At 37.0% G+C, this 18,135-nt stretch overlaps 1 protein-coding gene across 4 annotated transcripts in view; it reads right to left on the bottom strand.

The window, feature by feature from the left end:
• Positions 1-2,927: 2,927 nt before the first annotated feature.
• The window catches only part of LOC148845765 (U11/U12 small nuclear ribonucleoprotein), a 37,451-nt gene continuing 22,243 nt past the window's right edge, over positions 2,928-18,135 (bottom strand). For all 4 annotated transcript variants that reach the window (XM_088953598.1, XM_088953599.1, XM_088953597.1 and 1 more), the window contains 3 exons: positions 13,668-14,062; positions 13,145-13,185; positions 2,928-3,112 (listed from right to left, as the gene is read on the bottom strand). In XM_088953598.1, coding sequence (XP_088809724.1) covers positions 3,034-3,112; positions 13,145-13,185; positions 13,668-14,062 — 515 coding nt within the window. In that variant the 3' untranslated portion in view covers positions 2,928-3,033. The remainder of the gene's footprint in view (positions 3,113-13,144; positions 13,186-13,667; positions 14,063-18,135) is intronic.

The raw sequence follows: 18,135 nt of genomic DNA, 5'->3' as shown, positions 1-18,135 counted from the left end.
ATCCACAAATTTCCAAGATCCAACAAGTTTTTCAAAATTGTTAAAAAATTAGCGAAAATATGTAAGTTTTTTCAATTTTTTTACAATCTCAGCCAATGTTTTTGTGTTTTTTTAGTTTGGATGCTTAGAAATATCTGTGTATGTTGATATGTTATTCTTGTGCAATAAATCCCATTTATTTTGCTCCTATATGTATATCTTTGTGAATATTTGAAAATTTTTTAGAATATTAAAAATCTGAAAGAAATGAAAATTTTAGGTTTTTCTTTTGTGATTTACCTCTAAATATTGATTATGTTGTAGATCTATGGATGATCTATCATGTCCATAGATCAATTTAAATTTCTTCTAAATAATTGATTTTTATTTTTTAATTTTTAGAATAATATATAATATATAGATAATTTCTTCAATTTTTTTTGTGATCTAACCCCATAGGTTGAGTATGTTGTAGAGCTAAGAATGACATCAATATATTGAAATATCATATGAAATTTTTAATTTTTTTTATTTTTATTTTTAAACTATAAATATTTATTTATTTTTCTAATTTTTTGCTATGATAAAATTCTAATAATAAATATTTACAATAAATATATGGATGATCTATTAGGTTCATAAACCCATTCAATTTTTCTATTACAGATTTACTTTTTAAACTTTAGTTTAATTTTTAGAATAAAACGTGCAAAATAATTATTTCAATAAAAATAAATAATTATTTAGTTTTTAGAATGAAATATGCAAAATAAGTATTTCATCTATTATGTCCATAAATTCATTCAAATTTTCTGTTACATATTTACTTTTTTTAATTTAAATTTAATTTTTAGACTAAAACATGAAAATAATTATTTAGTTTTTAGAATAAAACATGCAAAATAATTATTAATTTTAGAATAAAAATAATAGATGTCCATGAAGCCATTCAAAAAAATCTTTGTTTAATTTTTAGAATAAAACATGCAAAATAATTATTTGAGTAAAAATAAATAACTATTTAAAAATACAAAAAATGTTTGATTCAATAATTACAAAATTTACATAATTATTTGATTCAATGATTGTTAATTGCTTAAATGGATTAGATAACACTTGAAAAAATGTTTAAAACAATTAAAAAGATTTTTTAGTAATATTTATAAATATTTAAAAAATACAAAATAAAAGGCACTGATACATTTCCCATGATAATTTATAATTTGAATGTGAATGTAATTGTGGCCTCAAAAATATGAAAACAGTTATTATTTGTTTAATTGGATATTTGTATTAGATAATAATTGAAAAAAAATATTTAAAAAAATAAAAATTTTCATAATAACAATTGAAAATTAATTTACTAACACATTAACATTTAAAATTGGTTCATTTATATAATAATTGAACTTTTACGTGATTCATGACTTCATGTAAAGTTTTAACTTTTAAACATCATAATGAGATTCAAATGTTGAATTTGTAAATTATAATAGATTTAAAATTTGAAATTGAAACTTGGAATATTGGAACTAAATTAAGTATTTTATTAAATAGTATGTTTTTGTTCCCGTTTGTTGATTATACTATATTTTTTTATAAAAACCCATTAAATCATGTGATTTTTATATATAAATAGCTCATTTAAGTCTTATATTTAATGATATTGATGTTTATTTATGATTTATTAGAGTATTTATAGCATTTCCATGTGTTTTCATACGTATCTTAATTTTTTATCCATATCCATGCGTATCCAAGGCATATCCCGATGTCTCTTAAATTTGCCTTTCCGATATGCATAGCGTTTCCAATACTTTGAACCTTGCTTACAAGAGCCTCGATGGGCCCAAAGTTCTATAGGCTTCAGTGAAAAGCCCAATTATAGATGAAGCCACCAAACCCAAACGAGGCTTTGTTCAATAAGCTACTTTGGTAGGGGCTGAAACTTTGATTGACCTTTGTTCAATAAGCTACTTTGGAGAAGCCACCAAACGAGGCTTCAGTGAAAAGCCCATTTCTGGATGAAAGACAGCTACTTTGAGACTTTGGGGTTTTCACCAAACATAGGCAGCGTTTGACAAGTCTTTCTGCATTGTCTTCTGGGTTTCAGTAAGCTCCAAAGGCCAAAAATCAGTATTTTCTGTTTGATAACTAAAAGCTGAAAAGATAAAAAGACGCATGTGCAAAAAGACCCAAAAAGATCAAAAACGCCAAATTTTAAGAAGCTTTCTGGTCTTTCTGCATGACAGAGACTCTAAACGTATTTTTAAAAGCACGATAGACCAAGCCACTTACCAAACGGTATGTCTTTAGAGACAAGGCCCCAAAAGCTCAATGTCTTTTGGTCATCTAGACTGTTTGAAAGATCTTTCTAAAAAAAACTTGCCAAACGGCACCACAGTTTATGGGCTGTTTTGGTAGAACCCCTCACAGCCAAAAGCTGCTACCTGAAAGCTCTCATAAACAGACAGGCACCTTAGACTATTGGGCTATAGTCGTAGTCCAAACCAATCATAATCAACTAGTCATGAAAGTGGGTATTGATCAAACGGAAGATAAATTAGCTAAGCTACTCCAATTGATAATCCCATGGCTGAACCAAGTACCTCTTGGTGGTACAGTGTTAGTAGTGGTTGCTTGCAGAGGTCACTGTTGAGGATTCCTCAATAGTCGACTCTACCCTCACACTAAGGCTGCATTTGCCATTCCTTATTTTAAGGACTTTATCTCCTTTTTGCAGTCAAAATGCCCCTATGAACACCGAGTTCTTAACTGCAAAAAGGAGATATGCCCTTAAAAGAAGGAATGCCAAATGCAGCCTAATATCCTCTTCTTCTGTAAGACATACTATCCTCTGATTAATAATGATGAATACCATCAATTCATCAAGACCAAAATTATTTGGGAGGGAAGGCCTGATAATAGTGGTCAATTGTCAAACACCATTTAAGGAAGACTGATCTGATTGAAATTTTGAAATATTATGTTATAAGCATACAAGAAATAAGAAACTCTAATATCTATTACCTATACGGTTCCTCTGATCAGACATCATTTAGGTCCTATCAAATAGGATGCCCATATTTCATTTGCAGGAGGTGGTGGCTGAACCCAGTGACCAGGTATTCGGCTGCACCCAAATTCAATAAAATTAGATTGCCAAAGAAGAATATCAAACTACAGAAAAAGTATTTTGCTGTTCTCCATGGAATTTTCCTGTTGAAGCAGCAAATAAAAGTTTCTCCAAGGAAAGGCAGGTGAAATTTCAAAGGTTATTATGCACGACTAGCTTTTTCCGAAATAACCAAAGCATGGTTTTAAACTTCTACCATAATTTAACCAAGTCCACTCAAATGCTTTTACTTCCATAACTTCTGGTTAGAACATTTTGATTAGTTAACTTCTGGTCAAGTTCAGTAAGTTTTAATTAATGGGGATCCATTTTGATAAAAGGGCACACCCTTAATTATGAGACAACTCAGACAAGAAGCACATGTATGAAAAGAGAGAAGTATCCCGTGTTTTTTTTTAATTTAATCATAAAAGTTAAAACAATGATTTCTTTGTTGTTTACTAGGATATGCCCAGATTATCAAAAACAGAATGTGCCCAAATCAGTCCCCTTTAATTATTACAATTAAAATATATTATACTGACAAGATAAAAATATTTGGGTTAAACATCAGTAAAACTCTGAAAAGACCAGAGGAAGGAGAGCCAAGACACATAATCCAGAGAGGCCTCTTCTCTGTCACACAACCCAGGGGAACTTGTCGAAGACAGAAGTTTTGCAGCATCAAGGTGGGGAAAGAAGTGGGGAGTGGGTGATCGAGGTGGCCACATTTTCAGAGGAAGCAGAGGAAGTAACCCCACTAGCAAGTTTGAGGAGGGGGAAAAAAGCTGCAAGGGTCAGGGGCCGGGGGTCTTCCATTTTTGTTTTTAGATGGATCTGAAAGTTCTGTCATGGAATGTCAAGAGGCTGGGGTCTGGTAGGAGAAGGCTGGTGATCTGCAACTTGATCAGAAGATGGGAGTCAGATATAGTGTTCTTTCAGGAAACAAAACTGGAGGTGGTTGACACAAGTATAATCAGAAGTGTGTGGGGTGTGGGGTCAGGGTAAAGTGAGGTGGGTGTCTAAACCAGCCAGAGGGCCTGCAGGGGGTCTGTTAATCCTTTGGAATCCTTAAAATGCAAACTGGTTTCATCTCGGGTTGGGGATTTCTCACTCTTGGTGGTGTTGGAGTTTGAGGGGGGCTTTCAGGGTCAGTTTACCAATGTCTATGGTCCAACATTGAACTTAAAGAAAGCGAGATTGTGGGAGGACCTGTCGACAACCAAAGGGGGATCTTCTTTACCATGGGTGATTGGAGGGGACTTTAACATGGTGAGATTTTTGGAGGATAAGAAGGGAGGAACCCGTAGGTCAAGGGACATGAGGAGATTTGCAGATTTGTCAATCAATTTGAACTTATTGATCTACCGCTTGTAGGGGCCCAATTTACTTCGACAAACAATCAGGAGAATCCTGTTCTGGAAAAGTTGGACAGATTTTTTCTCTTTTGGATGAGAGGCGGCTTGTCAAAATCTAAAACAGGTTGCCCTTCCTAGGCCAGTTTCTGATCACTCTCCTATTCATCTGGTGTGTGGATTTTAAAAGACAAGGAAAGCTCCTTTCAAGCTTGAAAATGACTGGTTTGAAGAAGAGGGGCTGGTCCATTTTCTTACATCCAAGTGGTCAGAAATTCAAATTGAAGGAACAAGCTCTTTCATTTTTGCAAAAAAAAAAAAAAAAAAAACTCAGCCTCATTAAAGATTTTCTAAAATTATGGAAACAGGATTCCAAAAATGAGACGGAACTTGAAAAGAGGTTGTGTTTAGAAACTATCAAGGAAGTGGATTTGGTGGAAGAGGGGGGTCCTTTGTCAGAAGGGGATAGAAAAAAGAGGGCAGAAGCTAAACTGAAGTTAGATAAACTAGCCTATAAAGATGAGCTGAAATGGAGGCAAAGAGATAAGTAAAGTGGCTAAAAGAGGGGGATAGAAACTCTAGCTAATTCCACAAGATGGCAAATGCAAGGCAAAGATTCAATCAGTTGGAGAGATTGGAATTAGATGGGGAGGTAGGAGAAACTTGGACAGACATGAAAAGAATTGCCACAAGGTACTTTTCAGACACGTTTAAAGAAGACTGGAAAAAAAGACCTTTTCCAAGCAATCTGACTTTTAAAAGACTTTTAGAGGCACAACAAAGGGAACTAGAAGCCCCGTTTCAGAGGAGGAAGTGTGGCGAGTGATTAAAAATATGGAAGTCAACAAATCTCCAAGGCCAGACAGCTTAACAAGCTTATTCTACAAGAAGTGCTAGGAGGTGGTAAAAGGTGATTTGATGAAGGTTTTTCAGGATTTTCATCACAATGCTGCCCTGGAGAGAAGTCTGAATGCAACCTTCATCTCTCTAATTCCCAATGTAGAGGGAGCAACAAAAATTAACGACTTTTGGCCAATTAGTTTACTGAACAGCTGCTACAAGATCTTGGCCAAGGTCCTAGCTGAAAGACTTAAGAAAGTTCTTGAGTCAGTAATTTCAAAAAACCAGTTTGCATTTGTGCCTGACAGGCAAATGCTAGATAGTGTTCAGGTTGCCAATGATGAAGGTATGCATCAACTCTTCAAAATTTTCAGTTTTAGTGAATGGTCAATCAGCATGTTTCTTCAAAAATTCCAAAGGCCTTAGACAAGGGGACCCCCTTTCACCACTTTTGTTTAAATGTGTGATGGAAATCTTAACTATGTTTACAAATAAAGTGGGTGAATTGGGCTTGTGGAAAGGTTTTGAAGCTTGTCCAGCGGGGGAGAAAGTCTAGCTGCTCCAGTTTGCAGATGACACACTTTGCTTCATTGATGCTGAATTAGATCAACTTGGAATTTTATTAGGGGTCTTAAGCTGGTTTGAAGTGGTAACAGGGCTAAAAGTAAATTGGTCTAAGAGTAGACTAATTGCAGTGGAAATGATTGAGGATCTTGATTCTCTAGCTGAGGTCCTGACCTGTCAGATTGGTTTTTTGCCTACCATATACCTCAGTTTCCCTTTAGGAGCCAAGTGTACTTCTTTGATTTGGGGTTGAAAGGCTGGAAAGAAAACTAGCTTCTTTTTTTTTTTTGATGAATAAAGAAAACTAGCTTCTTGGAAATCCAAATATTTAACTTTGGGAGGCAAGATCACTCTCCTCAAAAGCTCTCTCTCAAACCTGCCCTCTTATTTTCTTTCTCTTCCCTATTCCATTAAAGGTAGCCAATAAGCTGGAAAAGATCCAGAAAGATTCTTATGGAAAGGTTGGGATGAGAAAAAAAGAATGCACTTGGTCAGTTGGGATCAAATTTGTTCTCCCAAAGGAAAAGGGGGTCTAGGGATTAGAAAACTGAAGATATTTAATGAAGCGCTCCTTGGAAAATGGATCTGGAGGTTTGGGACAGAAAGGGAGAGTTGGTGGAGGAGGCTGATAGAAGCTAAATATGAAACAGACAAAAGTGACTGGACAACCAGACCTAGTGGTAACTCCCTAGGGTGCTCTCTGTGGAAGAAGATCATGGATTTGTACCCACTGCTGAATAGGGGTCTGGTTCAGAATGTGGGAAATGGTTAGAACTTAAATTTCTGGAAAGATAATTGGTGTGTAGAAAGGCCTTTGGTGCAGTTGTCTTCTCAGATATTTTGCCTGGCTGATAACCAAGATGCTTTGGTGGTTGAGTGTTATGAAGCCTCAAACAATTCCATCACTTGGAGCCCCTCACTTAGAAGAAACTTTCAGGATTGGGAAATTAATCAAGTAAGGGAGTTATTTGAGCTGCTATCAACTCAGACCATAAACCTGTTGGAAGATGACAGATGGAGCTGGATCTAGAGTGCAGACAGTTTCTTTTCTATGAGGTCCTTTGCCAAAGTTTTGGAAGGAGATAACAGACCTCTTTTTCCAGCTGCTATTATTTGGAATGTGACTGCTCCTACCGAAGTAAATGCCCTAGCCCTCGTTTGGGCTGCTACCCTGGATAGGTGTCTCACCAAGAAAAGCCTGTTGAAGAGAGGAACGCAGATTCAAGACCTGAGTTGTATGTTATGTGGTCAACAGGAAGAGGATAACAATCACTTGTTCCTCCACTGCTCTGATTCAATGTCTTTATGGAATCACTACTTTTCCTCGGTAGGAATGCCCTGGGTCATGCCAAAGTCTGTTGGGTCTGATGTGGTGCTGGGATGTTTAAGGCTTTCCAAATTGGCCAAAAGTGTTTGGAGATCAATTCCTGCAGCAGTGATTAGTACCATCTGGGAGGAGAGAAACAACAGAGTTTTCCAGAACAACAAGGCCAAAAGAATAGACAGCCTCATTTCTAATTCCTTTGGAAAAGTGGTGTCTTGGACTGCTTCTGTAAATGGTTCCCAAACTAGGGAGATTGGAGCCCAGCTGAATTCTAGAAATCTCTTTGAGCTGTAATGTTATCTGGTTCTTGGGCCTGCCTTCTTTCTGGGGGCCTACTTGTATCTTTCTCTATATTCTTAATAAAATTACCTTACCTTTTTCAAAAAAAAAAAAAAAAACTCTGAAAAGCATAATAGAAGAAGAACAGAATTATCATGAAAAATAATAAGAAATGAATATGTTCTCTCTAGAAGCTAACCAAACTAAAACAAAAATATTTGAAAATCTCAAATGACATGAAGTATTGACATTTATTTTGTTTTCTTAAAGATTTGTTGTAGAATTCCAATGTTCATAGTGTTTTCATAGTTTCAGCAATATTACAATCTCTCTATGGACTTCCATGAATTAATTCTATTTCTACATGGTCGAAGTTTACACCAAAACTGAAGTTTAAAACATTGGGTCAAAGAGATTTTTAATTTGCACTTCACATGGGACTTACAGTCTACATGTTGCAGTTCTTCAGTTGGTCGACATCCTAACTACTGTAATAATTAATTTTATGTATTTCCAAAGAAGTGAAGAAACCACAAACCCAGATGAAGACTGAACTTGTCTTTATTCTACTTGTAAGGCATGAGTGTAGCAGAAAGGCAAATGTTGAAATGGATGACTGAGAAATTTAGAAAAGATGGGATGAGAAATGAATTTATTAGAAGGAACCTAAGAGTAGCCACAATGGGTGATAAAATGAGGGAAAGTAGACTAACACGGTTTGGGCATGTGTGGAAGACCATCTACAGCACTACTAAGAAGTGATCTGTTGCAAGTTGAAGATGCTAGAAAAGCTAGGAACAGACCAAAAAGGGCATGAGTTGAATGGTAAGAAATGATTTAAAAGCTCATAATTAACAATGGCTATGGAACTGAACAAAAAGAAATGGCAGAACAGGAATCATGTAGCCAACTCCATATAGTTGGGACGAGGCCTAGATGAATTATTTTTTCTTTTGAGAAATGGGTAACACAATGTATTAGCATCCAACTATCAAGAAACAAGTACAAGTGTCATGTATAGTGAGGTTCTTCTATACATGTTAAGAGTCTAAAGTGTTTGCAATTGTTCCAGAAGACTCTAAACAGAAAAACCATACAAACAATGCACTTGATTCAAAGTCTCTTATGGCGAGGAATATTGACAAAATGTTAATGTGCTGATGATGATGATGATGCTGCTGCTGATGATGATGATAAAGTAAATGACTTATTACCTAAAGCAGCAATCACATACATATAGGTTTTGTAATCAGATCAAAGCAGGGATCTTCCCTACACAATGTAACCAATTCCTGCTGTTGGCAAGCCAGATTTATGGTTGATTTTTATTTATTTTATTAATTTGTGAGACTAATATAATCTTATTGGGCCTATGGGTTACCTTTCTTTATTTCTTTGAGTGTTTCTGCCCTAAGCAGATATGGAACCCTGTCAGAATACAGTGAATCTGTCTGGGAGGGCCATGCAACTTCAGGACTTGAACTGTGGCTTGTGTGGGCGGGAACTGGAAACTGTTGACCACCTGTGCATTCATTATACAGTTTCTTCTAAATCTGGGAGCATTTCTTCAGAGCTGTTGGGATTTTCTAGGTCATGTCAGGTTAAGTTAAAGAGCTTCTGTGGTACTGGAACCTGCTGGGCCTGAGCAAAAAATGAACTTGTGTTTGGAGATCTCTCCCCACTGCTGTTTTAGGGACTATATGGAATGGACCGAGAGAAATAGTAGAATTTTCTGTAACAAGAAGTATTTAGATGAGTTGATCCATTTGGCTGTTGATTACGTGGTGTCTTGGGTCTCTGTTGTGAAAGACTTCAAGCAGCAGAATGTTTCTCTGTTGCCTAGCTCTAGAAGTTTGTGGGATTTGTAAGTTGGCGTCTCCTCCTGGGTGGAGGCTTTCTGCTTCCCCAGGAGTTTGTTGTACCATGTTTTTTATCTTAAATTCTTAATAAAGTTTTACTTTACATGGGGGATCTGCTAGATCTCTTCTGCACATTATTTTTATTCCTTTTTGTAGCTCAGATCTATAAGTTGGTATAAGAACAGCTATACATGAAGAGATGGATGCTTTACCAAAGAATGAAACAGGCTATATTGTTAAGTAGCCAGAAGGTGAGACACCTATTGGGTGTAAATGGGTGTTCATAGTCAAGCACAAGGCGAATGACATTATAGAAAGGTGCAAGGCAAGGCTTGTGGCTAAAGGCTATAGTCAAACTTATGGGGTCGATTATGAGTGGAGTTTCTCACATGTTGCTAAGGTGGCACCTGTCTCTTGCTACTCATCATTCTTGGCCTCTTCATCAATTGGATGTCACAAATGCATTTTTTAATGGCGAACTTCATGAGGAGGTGTACATGGACATTACACCTAGATTTTATACACTTGCCTAGAGGGAGTGTGTGTGCTCAAAAAGGCCACTTTTTCAATGGACAGCTCAAAGGCTCCGGGACCAAATGGATTCACCATGGCTTTTTTACGAGATTGTTGAGAGATAATAAAAGATGATTTGGTGGAAGTTTTTGAAGACTTTTATGAGAAGGGAATAATCAATCCTAGGTTAAATGCTACTTTTTTGGCTTTGATCCCTAAGAAACCTAAGGTTAGACATTCAAAAGATTTTAGACCTATCAATTTGGTAACTACCAAGTACAAAATTATTACCAAGATACTGTCCTTGAGACCAAAATTGGTTCTATTTGCTATTACCATACCCACACAAGGAGCCTTTGTACAATATAGGCAAATTACATATCAAATCCTCATAGCAAATGAGCGTGTGGAAGAGATGAAGAGATTAGGAAGGAAAGAGTTGGTCTAGATGCTGGATATATAGAAAGCTTATGATTTGGTGGATTAGTCTTCCTTATTGGAAATAGAGAGGAAATGCAAATTTGGGGAGAGGTGGCTTAGGTGGATTCCGGGGTAGTGCAACTTGGGTGGGCATGGTTTGGCTTTTGTCAAATTTATATGGGCTCGGCCCAAAGGCTCAAACCTAAAGCAATGTAAACTACTGACTCAAGCCAATCCGATTTGCATCCCTGGTTGTCTTTATTTAGTTTTTCTCAACGAGGAAGTAAGAGATTTCTTCCCAATTTATAGAGGGCTTAGGCGAGGGGATTCATTGTCCCCATTTCTGTCCACTCTAGCAATGGATATCTTGAGCAGGGTAATATCAAGAGCAGATATATTGCAGCTAATTAGAGGAAGGAGAGATGGGAGGAATAATGTAGTAATCCACTTGTAGTTTGCCAATGACATTATCTTATTCTATGAAGGAGGTTGGACATAATGGGCTAGGAATCTAAGATTGACAGTGGAGTTGTTTGAAAATTTATCAGTTCTAAGGATTTAACTTTGATAAAAGATGTGTGGCGGGAGTGAATATGGATGATAGGGAGATAGCTGAATGTGCAGGCATATTGGGGTGTTCTATCATAGACTGGCCAACAAATTACCTAGATCTTCCCCTAGGAGCTAACCCTAGAGAGAATAGATTCTGGAATCCAGTTCTAGAAAGGTTTACTAAAAGACTTACAATGTGGAAGAGGAATTACATCTCATTAGAAGGAAGGATCACCCTAATTAAATCTACTTTAGCTAACCTTCTAATGTACTATTTGTTGGTTTTTAAAATTCTGCAAGGAATTGTGCTAAGAAGATTGAAAAAATAATAAGAGATTTCATGTGGGAACTGAGGGGAAGGAAGCATCATTTAATCAAGTAGGGGATGGTTTGTAGAATTAAATGTCAAGTGGAATTGGGGAAAACAGAAAGTATTCATCTCATCACAATCACAAGAGAAGTATCTACATCATTACCTTGCAAATCAGTACCATCATAGTCTCCAAAATCATCTTCCTTGGGAGATCCATACCCATAATCTTGTGGGTCACAGGCATGTGGTTCAGGACCTCTCTTTATGCTGCATATCAGTCAATCTCCCTCTAAAGTTTTTCTCACTACGAGCTATCATAGTGCTGATCCTTTCTCTAATACCAAACTGATGTAGGACCTTTGTGCTTGCTACCAAAATCAAGTTTTAGGTAACTGGTGTACAGTGTATAGTGTAACGAGGACTGTTACCATTTACTAATATATTGCTCCTTTGCTGCAGATATTTGGAATTGAGGTTTTTATGTTGTTTGGGTGCAGGTGGAACTTGCCCTCTGAAGTAAATCTGCTCTGTGATCCATCTAATTTTTGTGTGGCCAACCAAGAGAAGGAAACTAATGTGGAAATATATCTGAGCAGCCAATTTATGGACTATTTGGGAGGAGAGAAATGCTAGAATATTCCAAGAAAAGAAAAGAAGCCTTACTGAAGTAAAGGAATGTATATTGACAAGGGAAATTCTTTGGCTGAAAACTTCAGACCTCTTTGTGAATTACTCCTATGATGATTTTTTTCGAAGGGGTTGGGTAGAGGTGGACCCCACAGCCTCCAAAAAGAATAGAATACAAGCGAAGTGGATAACCCCTCCGGAGGGTGCTATAAACTGAATCTTGATGGGAGTAGTCAAGGCAATATCAAATAGAAAGAAGAGAAGAGTTGGAAGTAAGATGAGAATCCTAGGAAATCACACCTAGGTATGAAGGCAATCCCATCCTAAACTTGGCAACCACACCAAATATGTCTTAGCTTGCACCACAAACCACTTACAAAAGAAGCCAAATTAGATAAAACCTGCCCTCAAACAAACAAACATAAAGCCAAACAAAGGAAAATTAATGGGTTGAGACCTGTTCCCTAACATACCCCCCCCCCAGTGCAAAATTACAAAAATGCCCTTGCTGTCACGAAATGTAAGAAAGCCAAATAAGCCCTAAGCAATCTATCTCAACCACAAAAAGAGTATCTTACGGTGGGCTGAAGATTTTAGGATCTTCTCAAGTTGATTCCACTGCTAACCCAGCTTCCATGTGGGCCTACATCACCGTAATGATGCCAAAGAAGAATGGGAGTAGCTTTGGTTCTCTTGGTACACCTTAAGTTGATTCTCATCACTTGTACCGATGTGTTTCTGATTTAACATTAATTGCTTGAAGTCTTAATCCTTTAACAAAAATGTTACGACAAGAAAGAGCTTATTCTGGGCGGCTAGCTATTTAGGCTGAAATTTGTTCCTTAAATATGGGTGGAGAGAGAAACACAGAGAGGAATCCAAACTGATTTTCCATGTAGAAAATTATTGGGTAATTTAGGGAGCTTCTTTAAAATAACTAGACTAGAAAACCCATTAACCATACACATACAAGCATACAGGCATTAAAAATTAAATTTTCCCTTTCAATATCTTTTGGCAGCTCCACAAAATAAACCATTTATGGGAATCATCCTACTTCACAGCCCAGCAACAGTTGACAAAAAAGTAGGAATTATTTCTGTTAAATACTAAATAGTATTACATTTTATTCTTGTCCACCCTATGTAGGGAAAAGAAAAGCATGGTGATGTTAAGCAAACAACTGAAAAATGTGTTCTTTGTCAATATTTTGAATACCAATACATGGATGTGGTCTCAAATAGAATGAAATGGAAAAAACAAGATTTGTGTATGACTCTATGTGGTTGGGATAAAACTTTTTTGAGTTTAGTTGTTTATACTTTTTGTTGACTTAATCAGACAATCAACATACAAGAAAGTGAAGCACAGTGAACAGTAAAAGAGTGAATACTATACACTGACCTTCCTCCCGGTCTTATATATGCATCCCATGTTTTCCTCACCTGTATGTGAAAAGAGAATCACCTTTAATTCAAACAAAGAAAAACTTTGGTATTGACCTCCAGGTTTCCATAGATGTGTCTAAGAAGATGCAGATTAATTATGGGAGTTTCTTCTGTGATACATAAGATTATTTGCATGGATAAAAAAACCTCAAGTCAAGAGAAAGGCTGCTTATAAGGGGCAGATGCTGCTATGCCTGTTAGCTATCCAACATAGACTATTTGTAATGGCTGGTAGCCCAAAGACACATCAAGTAGGCAATCCTGTTTGCCCTGTAATGAACCTTTGAGCAGAAAATTGGAATGATTTTATTGGACATCTAAAGGCTGATCCAATGTTACTCTCTCTAGAGTCTCTCTTTTAGCCAAGACCTTCCAAGAGATGATTATAGATTGGTTGGTACATGCGGTGCTTCTTAACAATAATGGGGCATCCCTACCAAAAAAAAATGCAAAGCTTGGTATGAACTAGTAGAAATTACCTCAATAAGAGTGCCCATGTCAGTGTTGCCGCCATGGTAATAGTGATAGAACTCAACTGGTAAGTTGGCTATAGAATCATAGGTCCTGCCAAAACCCTGTCCTTCCGACACTTGTTCATCAGACTCACGTTGCTGGTCTCTAGCTGCACCAGGGCCTCCTTCACTTGCAGTCTCAGTGAGGGAATCCTGACTTTCCATACCCCCACCTTGACTATTACTGACATATCTAGGGTCAGACCTACTACTTTGGATGATTCTCCTAGATTCCTCAGCTGTTGCAATGGCATCCCTTGCAGCATCTGTCTCGGCAGCAGCAGCTACTTGGCGTTCCTCTTCCTCAACTGCAGATCTGACTCTCTCAATAAATTTGTCATCCTCTTCTGGGAGAAAATGCCCTGCAATGATAAAATCAATCATATCCAGAGAAACACAGTGTCAATATTCTAAAAGTATGTGAACCTTATGCCTTCGGCCTTGCCTCAAAGCAAGACTTAAGGAAAACAATCCTGAGGCTCAACCAATGCGTAGGAGTATAATAAACATGTATCACGCTTCCGAGTGCTAATGTCAAGAATATATTCACACATTAACTGATGTAGAGTTCTCATCATAAAAACGAACTAAAGACCAATTCTAAGATTTTGTGTGTTTCCATTTGCATAAACATTTTGGGTTTTCAATAGCTATTTGAGGTTTCAATTTACATAAAAGCTTTCTGATCATCCAGAAGGATTCAAATTTATATGATAATTAATCCATCTTTCTTATTTATAAATGCAGTCCTTTTTTAGTTCTATACATTTCTCTCATTTTAATTCATGTTTTTCCTGAGAAAATGATATCTCATGAAGCTTCAGCTTCACACCTTGAAAGTTATACTTCATACATTAGAAGATCTTAACACCAAGCATCACAGCTCCATGCTTTAAAACATTGCATAGTGTTTTCAATGGTTTATGATGTTGCAATTACATCTTTACTTCCAATGGATATGATTCTACAAAGAACCAAGCACTGGAAGTATGTGTGTCACTTTGAAATTTGATGAGGACAAAAAGGCTAATTATATCCCTCTTGTCATTTACATGCTAGAATAAATCTTAGCAAAGTTTAGCTCTTGTTAGCAGTGCATAAATGGTGAACTTGGATGATGTAGCTTTATGCTAAAATGATGTGTTCTGATTCTAATTTTCTCATTCTATAGACTTTTCCCCTTTTACCCTGGAGGATTGATAGAATGTAATGAAGATGCACTGCCATAGTTGTAGTCCCTTTAAAGTGAGACATAAGCTTTCCATGAAACAGTGTTAATACAAGGACCGAGAAGTTAGCCTGAGCCCAATGTATTGAATAAATCCCCTCTTGAAAAATTGCAATGAGAAGGCAATTATTTTGGGGATCTGTCCTCATGGGGAAATGAGTCTACGTAGAGCTTGCTTTGGGTACTGAGAATCTGTAAAGATTAGGTTTGAGCAGACAGAAGAAAATATAGAACATGTATAGTAGCAGCGAGAAGAGAACAAAAAAAAACCCACCAAACTGCTTGAGAGAGATTTTAAGAGATTAATCTCTCTTAACAGGTTGGCTGGGTGATAAATAGCATCATTTCATTAATGAAAAAGCTACCCCAAAAGAAGTAGCAAGCCAACAAGTATAAATCCAGCAAGCCTTGCATCAAATTTTAAAAGATTTCAATATATTGCATTATAGGTTACAAAGTGATTCCTGGCCCCGGCTCCCTATCCTAAAACCTCCTTAATAACTGGTCCAGCCTTAGCTAATGCATCAACTAAGCTATTGCGCTACTAGGAATCCTCTTGAATGAAGTATTCAAATTTCAACCTAGCAGATGAACTAAAGGTCTAAATTTCCATGGGATATCCTCTCTCTTCCATCCAGGATATAATTGTCTGGCAGTCCCCTTCTATATCAATTTCAGTCCAGCCCTTCAAAATGATCAATTTCATTCCTTCTATATCAAGAAGTTTGCCTTGCATTCCACACCCCCCCCCCCAATAAACCTCAAAACACTGTAGCTCTTGTAAACTGCCAGAGGATCTTCTCCCTTTTTATATGACAAGACTGCAAATCTGTTGTAAAACAATCCATGATACTATCTGGAGCTACCTTCAAGGCTTGAGACAATTATTCCACAATCCACACCTAAGCAGCATAATGACAATTTAACAGAAGATGGTAAGCACTGTCTCCACTCCTCAAGAAAAGAATGCACACACACACGAGGAGAAAGACAGCAGGTTTTTCTTTTCCTTTGAAGCCTCCCATAGGTGTTAATGATTTGACTTACTGCTACCCAACAGAAAACCTTCACTTTTGGTGGGATTAGACCTTGCCAAACAGCTTTAAATGGGAAGGGATTTAGAGTTTAATGACACAAAGATTTAAAGAAGGAAGAAACAGAGAATTGGCCATTAGAATTCAAAACCCACACCCTCTCATCCACCCCATATACACTCAGGGACACATTCTTTAAGCTCTCAAGAAAGTTGACCAACTCTTCAATTTCATGTTCCCCTTTTCAGTCCCAAATTCCAAGCAATATTGGATCCATTAACAGAAGCTAGATTGGCAATAGATTTGTTTTTGAAACTAAAGATAATGAAAGTTACTGTTTCCTATAAAAAAAAATACATTTGATTTTGAAACAAGAGAGGTTAAAAATTCTAGGAAACTTTTGGCTAAGTGGAGTTTCCCCCTACCAAAGGTCCTCTCAGAACTTTTACCTCTGTACCAGAAATTGGGTCATATCTAACATGTTGAGAAAAGTAGGGAGCAAAAACAAGATTTCCTTGCAAGTTCTAAGTACTTCTGGAGTTGGTATTTCTGGGTGGACCAGAATCCCAACCTTCTGTGTGCAAATCATAAATACTCTTGATGACCAAATGCCACAGTGCCTCAGTCTCTTTTGGAAACCTACAGAGCCATCTCCCCAGCAATACCAAATTCTCCTCTCTCAAATTCCCTAGTCCTCCTTGCTCCTAAACCATACTCACCTTTTCCCACCTAGTCAGGTGACTTTCCTATCATGCCGAGTCCCACAGAAAATCTCTAATAATCTTTTCCATCCTCTTCACCACCTTCATTGGAGCTTTAAAGATCAAGAGAAAAAAAAAATTAAAAGGTTTGACAAGGTAGATTTAATGAAAGTTAACCTTCCACCCTGGGAGTAGTTTTTCTCCATATTCACAACTTCTTAGCAAATCTCTCAATAACCCTCTCCCAAAAAGGTAGTTTCCTCCCAAAGGTAAGGCCAATCTCCAACACCCTCTTTAGTACCCTTACATCTTGTACTTCCCTAAATTCCCCCAAAATAATCGTGTCATCAGCAAATTGCAAATGTGAGACCACTTGTTCTCTTCCCATCCCAAACCCTCTAAACAGATTTCCCATCTGCTCTCTTTATTAATTTGCTCAAAACTTCCACCACCAAGATGAACAACATTGGGGATAAAGGATCTCCTCGCCTTAAACTTCTTGGTGCTTTAAAAAATCTTTTAGGGGTACCATTGGTTAAGATAGAAAAATGGGTTGTTCTCGAACACCCCATCATCCATTTTATCCACCAAGATTTCTTAAACCGCTTTTTGTGTATCCAACTTGTACAAAAAGTCTTTCTTTCCCAATTTCCTAAAGTCTTCCACTGCCTTATTTGCAATCAAAATCTGATCCAAATTTTGGCAATTCCCCACAAATGCTCCTTGTTCTTGAGATGCCACATGGTGAAGAATTTTTTGAGCCTAGCAAATAAGACTGGCCACTAGTATGAGGAAATTCAATGAATTAATCAACTTTTGTGAGCTGAAAGAGATTCCTCTTTCGCAAGCCAATTTTACATGGTCCGACTTTCAAGAAAACCCAACCTGTTCGAAGTTAGATAGATTATGAAGCATGGGAGAATCATTGGAGAGGCTTGATGGCTAAAGGGTTACCTAGAGTTACTTCGGATCATTGCCCTATTCAGTTAGGAGAGGAACAATTAGATTTTGGACCTGGACCCTTTAGATTTGAGAATATGTGGTTGTCTCACCCAGACTTTGTAAAAAATGTTGAGAATTGATGGACTGAAGAGATAAGGGGGGTGAAGTGGAAAGGAGTTAGATTTCATAAAAAGCTAAGAAATTTGAGGACAAAATTAAAAGCCTGGAACAGGAACCATTTTGGGAGAATAGAGGATTCAAAATCTTCGTTGTTAACTCAGATTGAAGAATTAGATAAGAAGGAATCCCAAAGGACTATAAATGATCAGGAGCAAGAGTTGAGATGGAAACTAAAAAAGGAATTAGAAGAGGTCCATTGCGAGAAGAGATATTTTGGAGGCAGAAATCAAGGGTCAAATGGATCCAAGAAGGAGATGGGAACACAAAGAATTTTCATGCGATGGCCAATGGGAAGAGGAAAAACTTTGTAGCACAACTTGAGATTGATGGAGAGGAATTTTCCTCTCAAG

This window comes from Nelumbo lutea, chromosome 7 (genome assembly GCF_056320005.1).
Source record: "Nelumbo lutea isolate HS-2025 chromosome 7, American lotus-T2T, whole genome shotgun sequence".
Classification (NCBI taxonomy): domain Eukaryota; kingdom Viridiplantae; phylum Streptophyta; class Magnoliopsida; order Proteales; family Nelumbonaceae; genus Nelumbo; species Nelumbo lutea.
The sequence above is the reverse complement of the archived record's forward strand: the minus strand, read 5'-3'. Positions and strand labels throughout refer to the sequence as shown.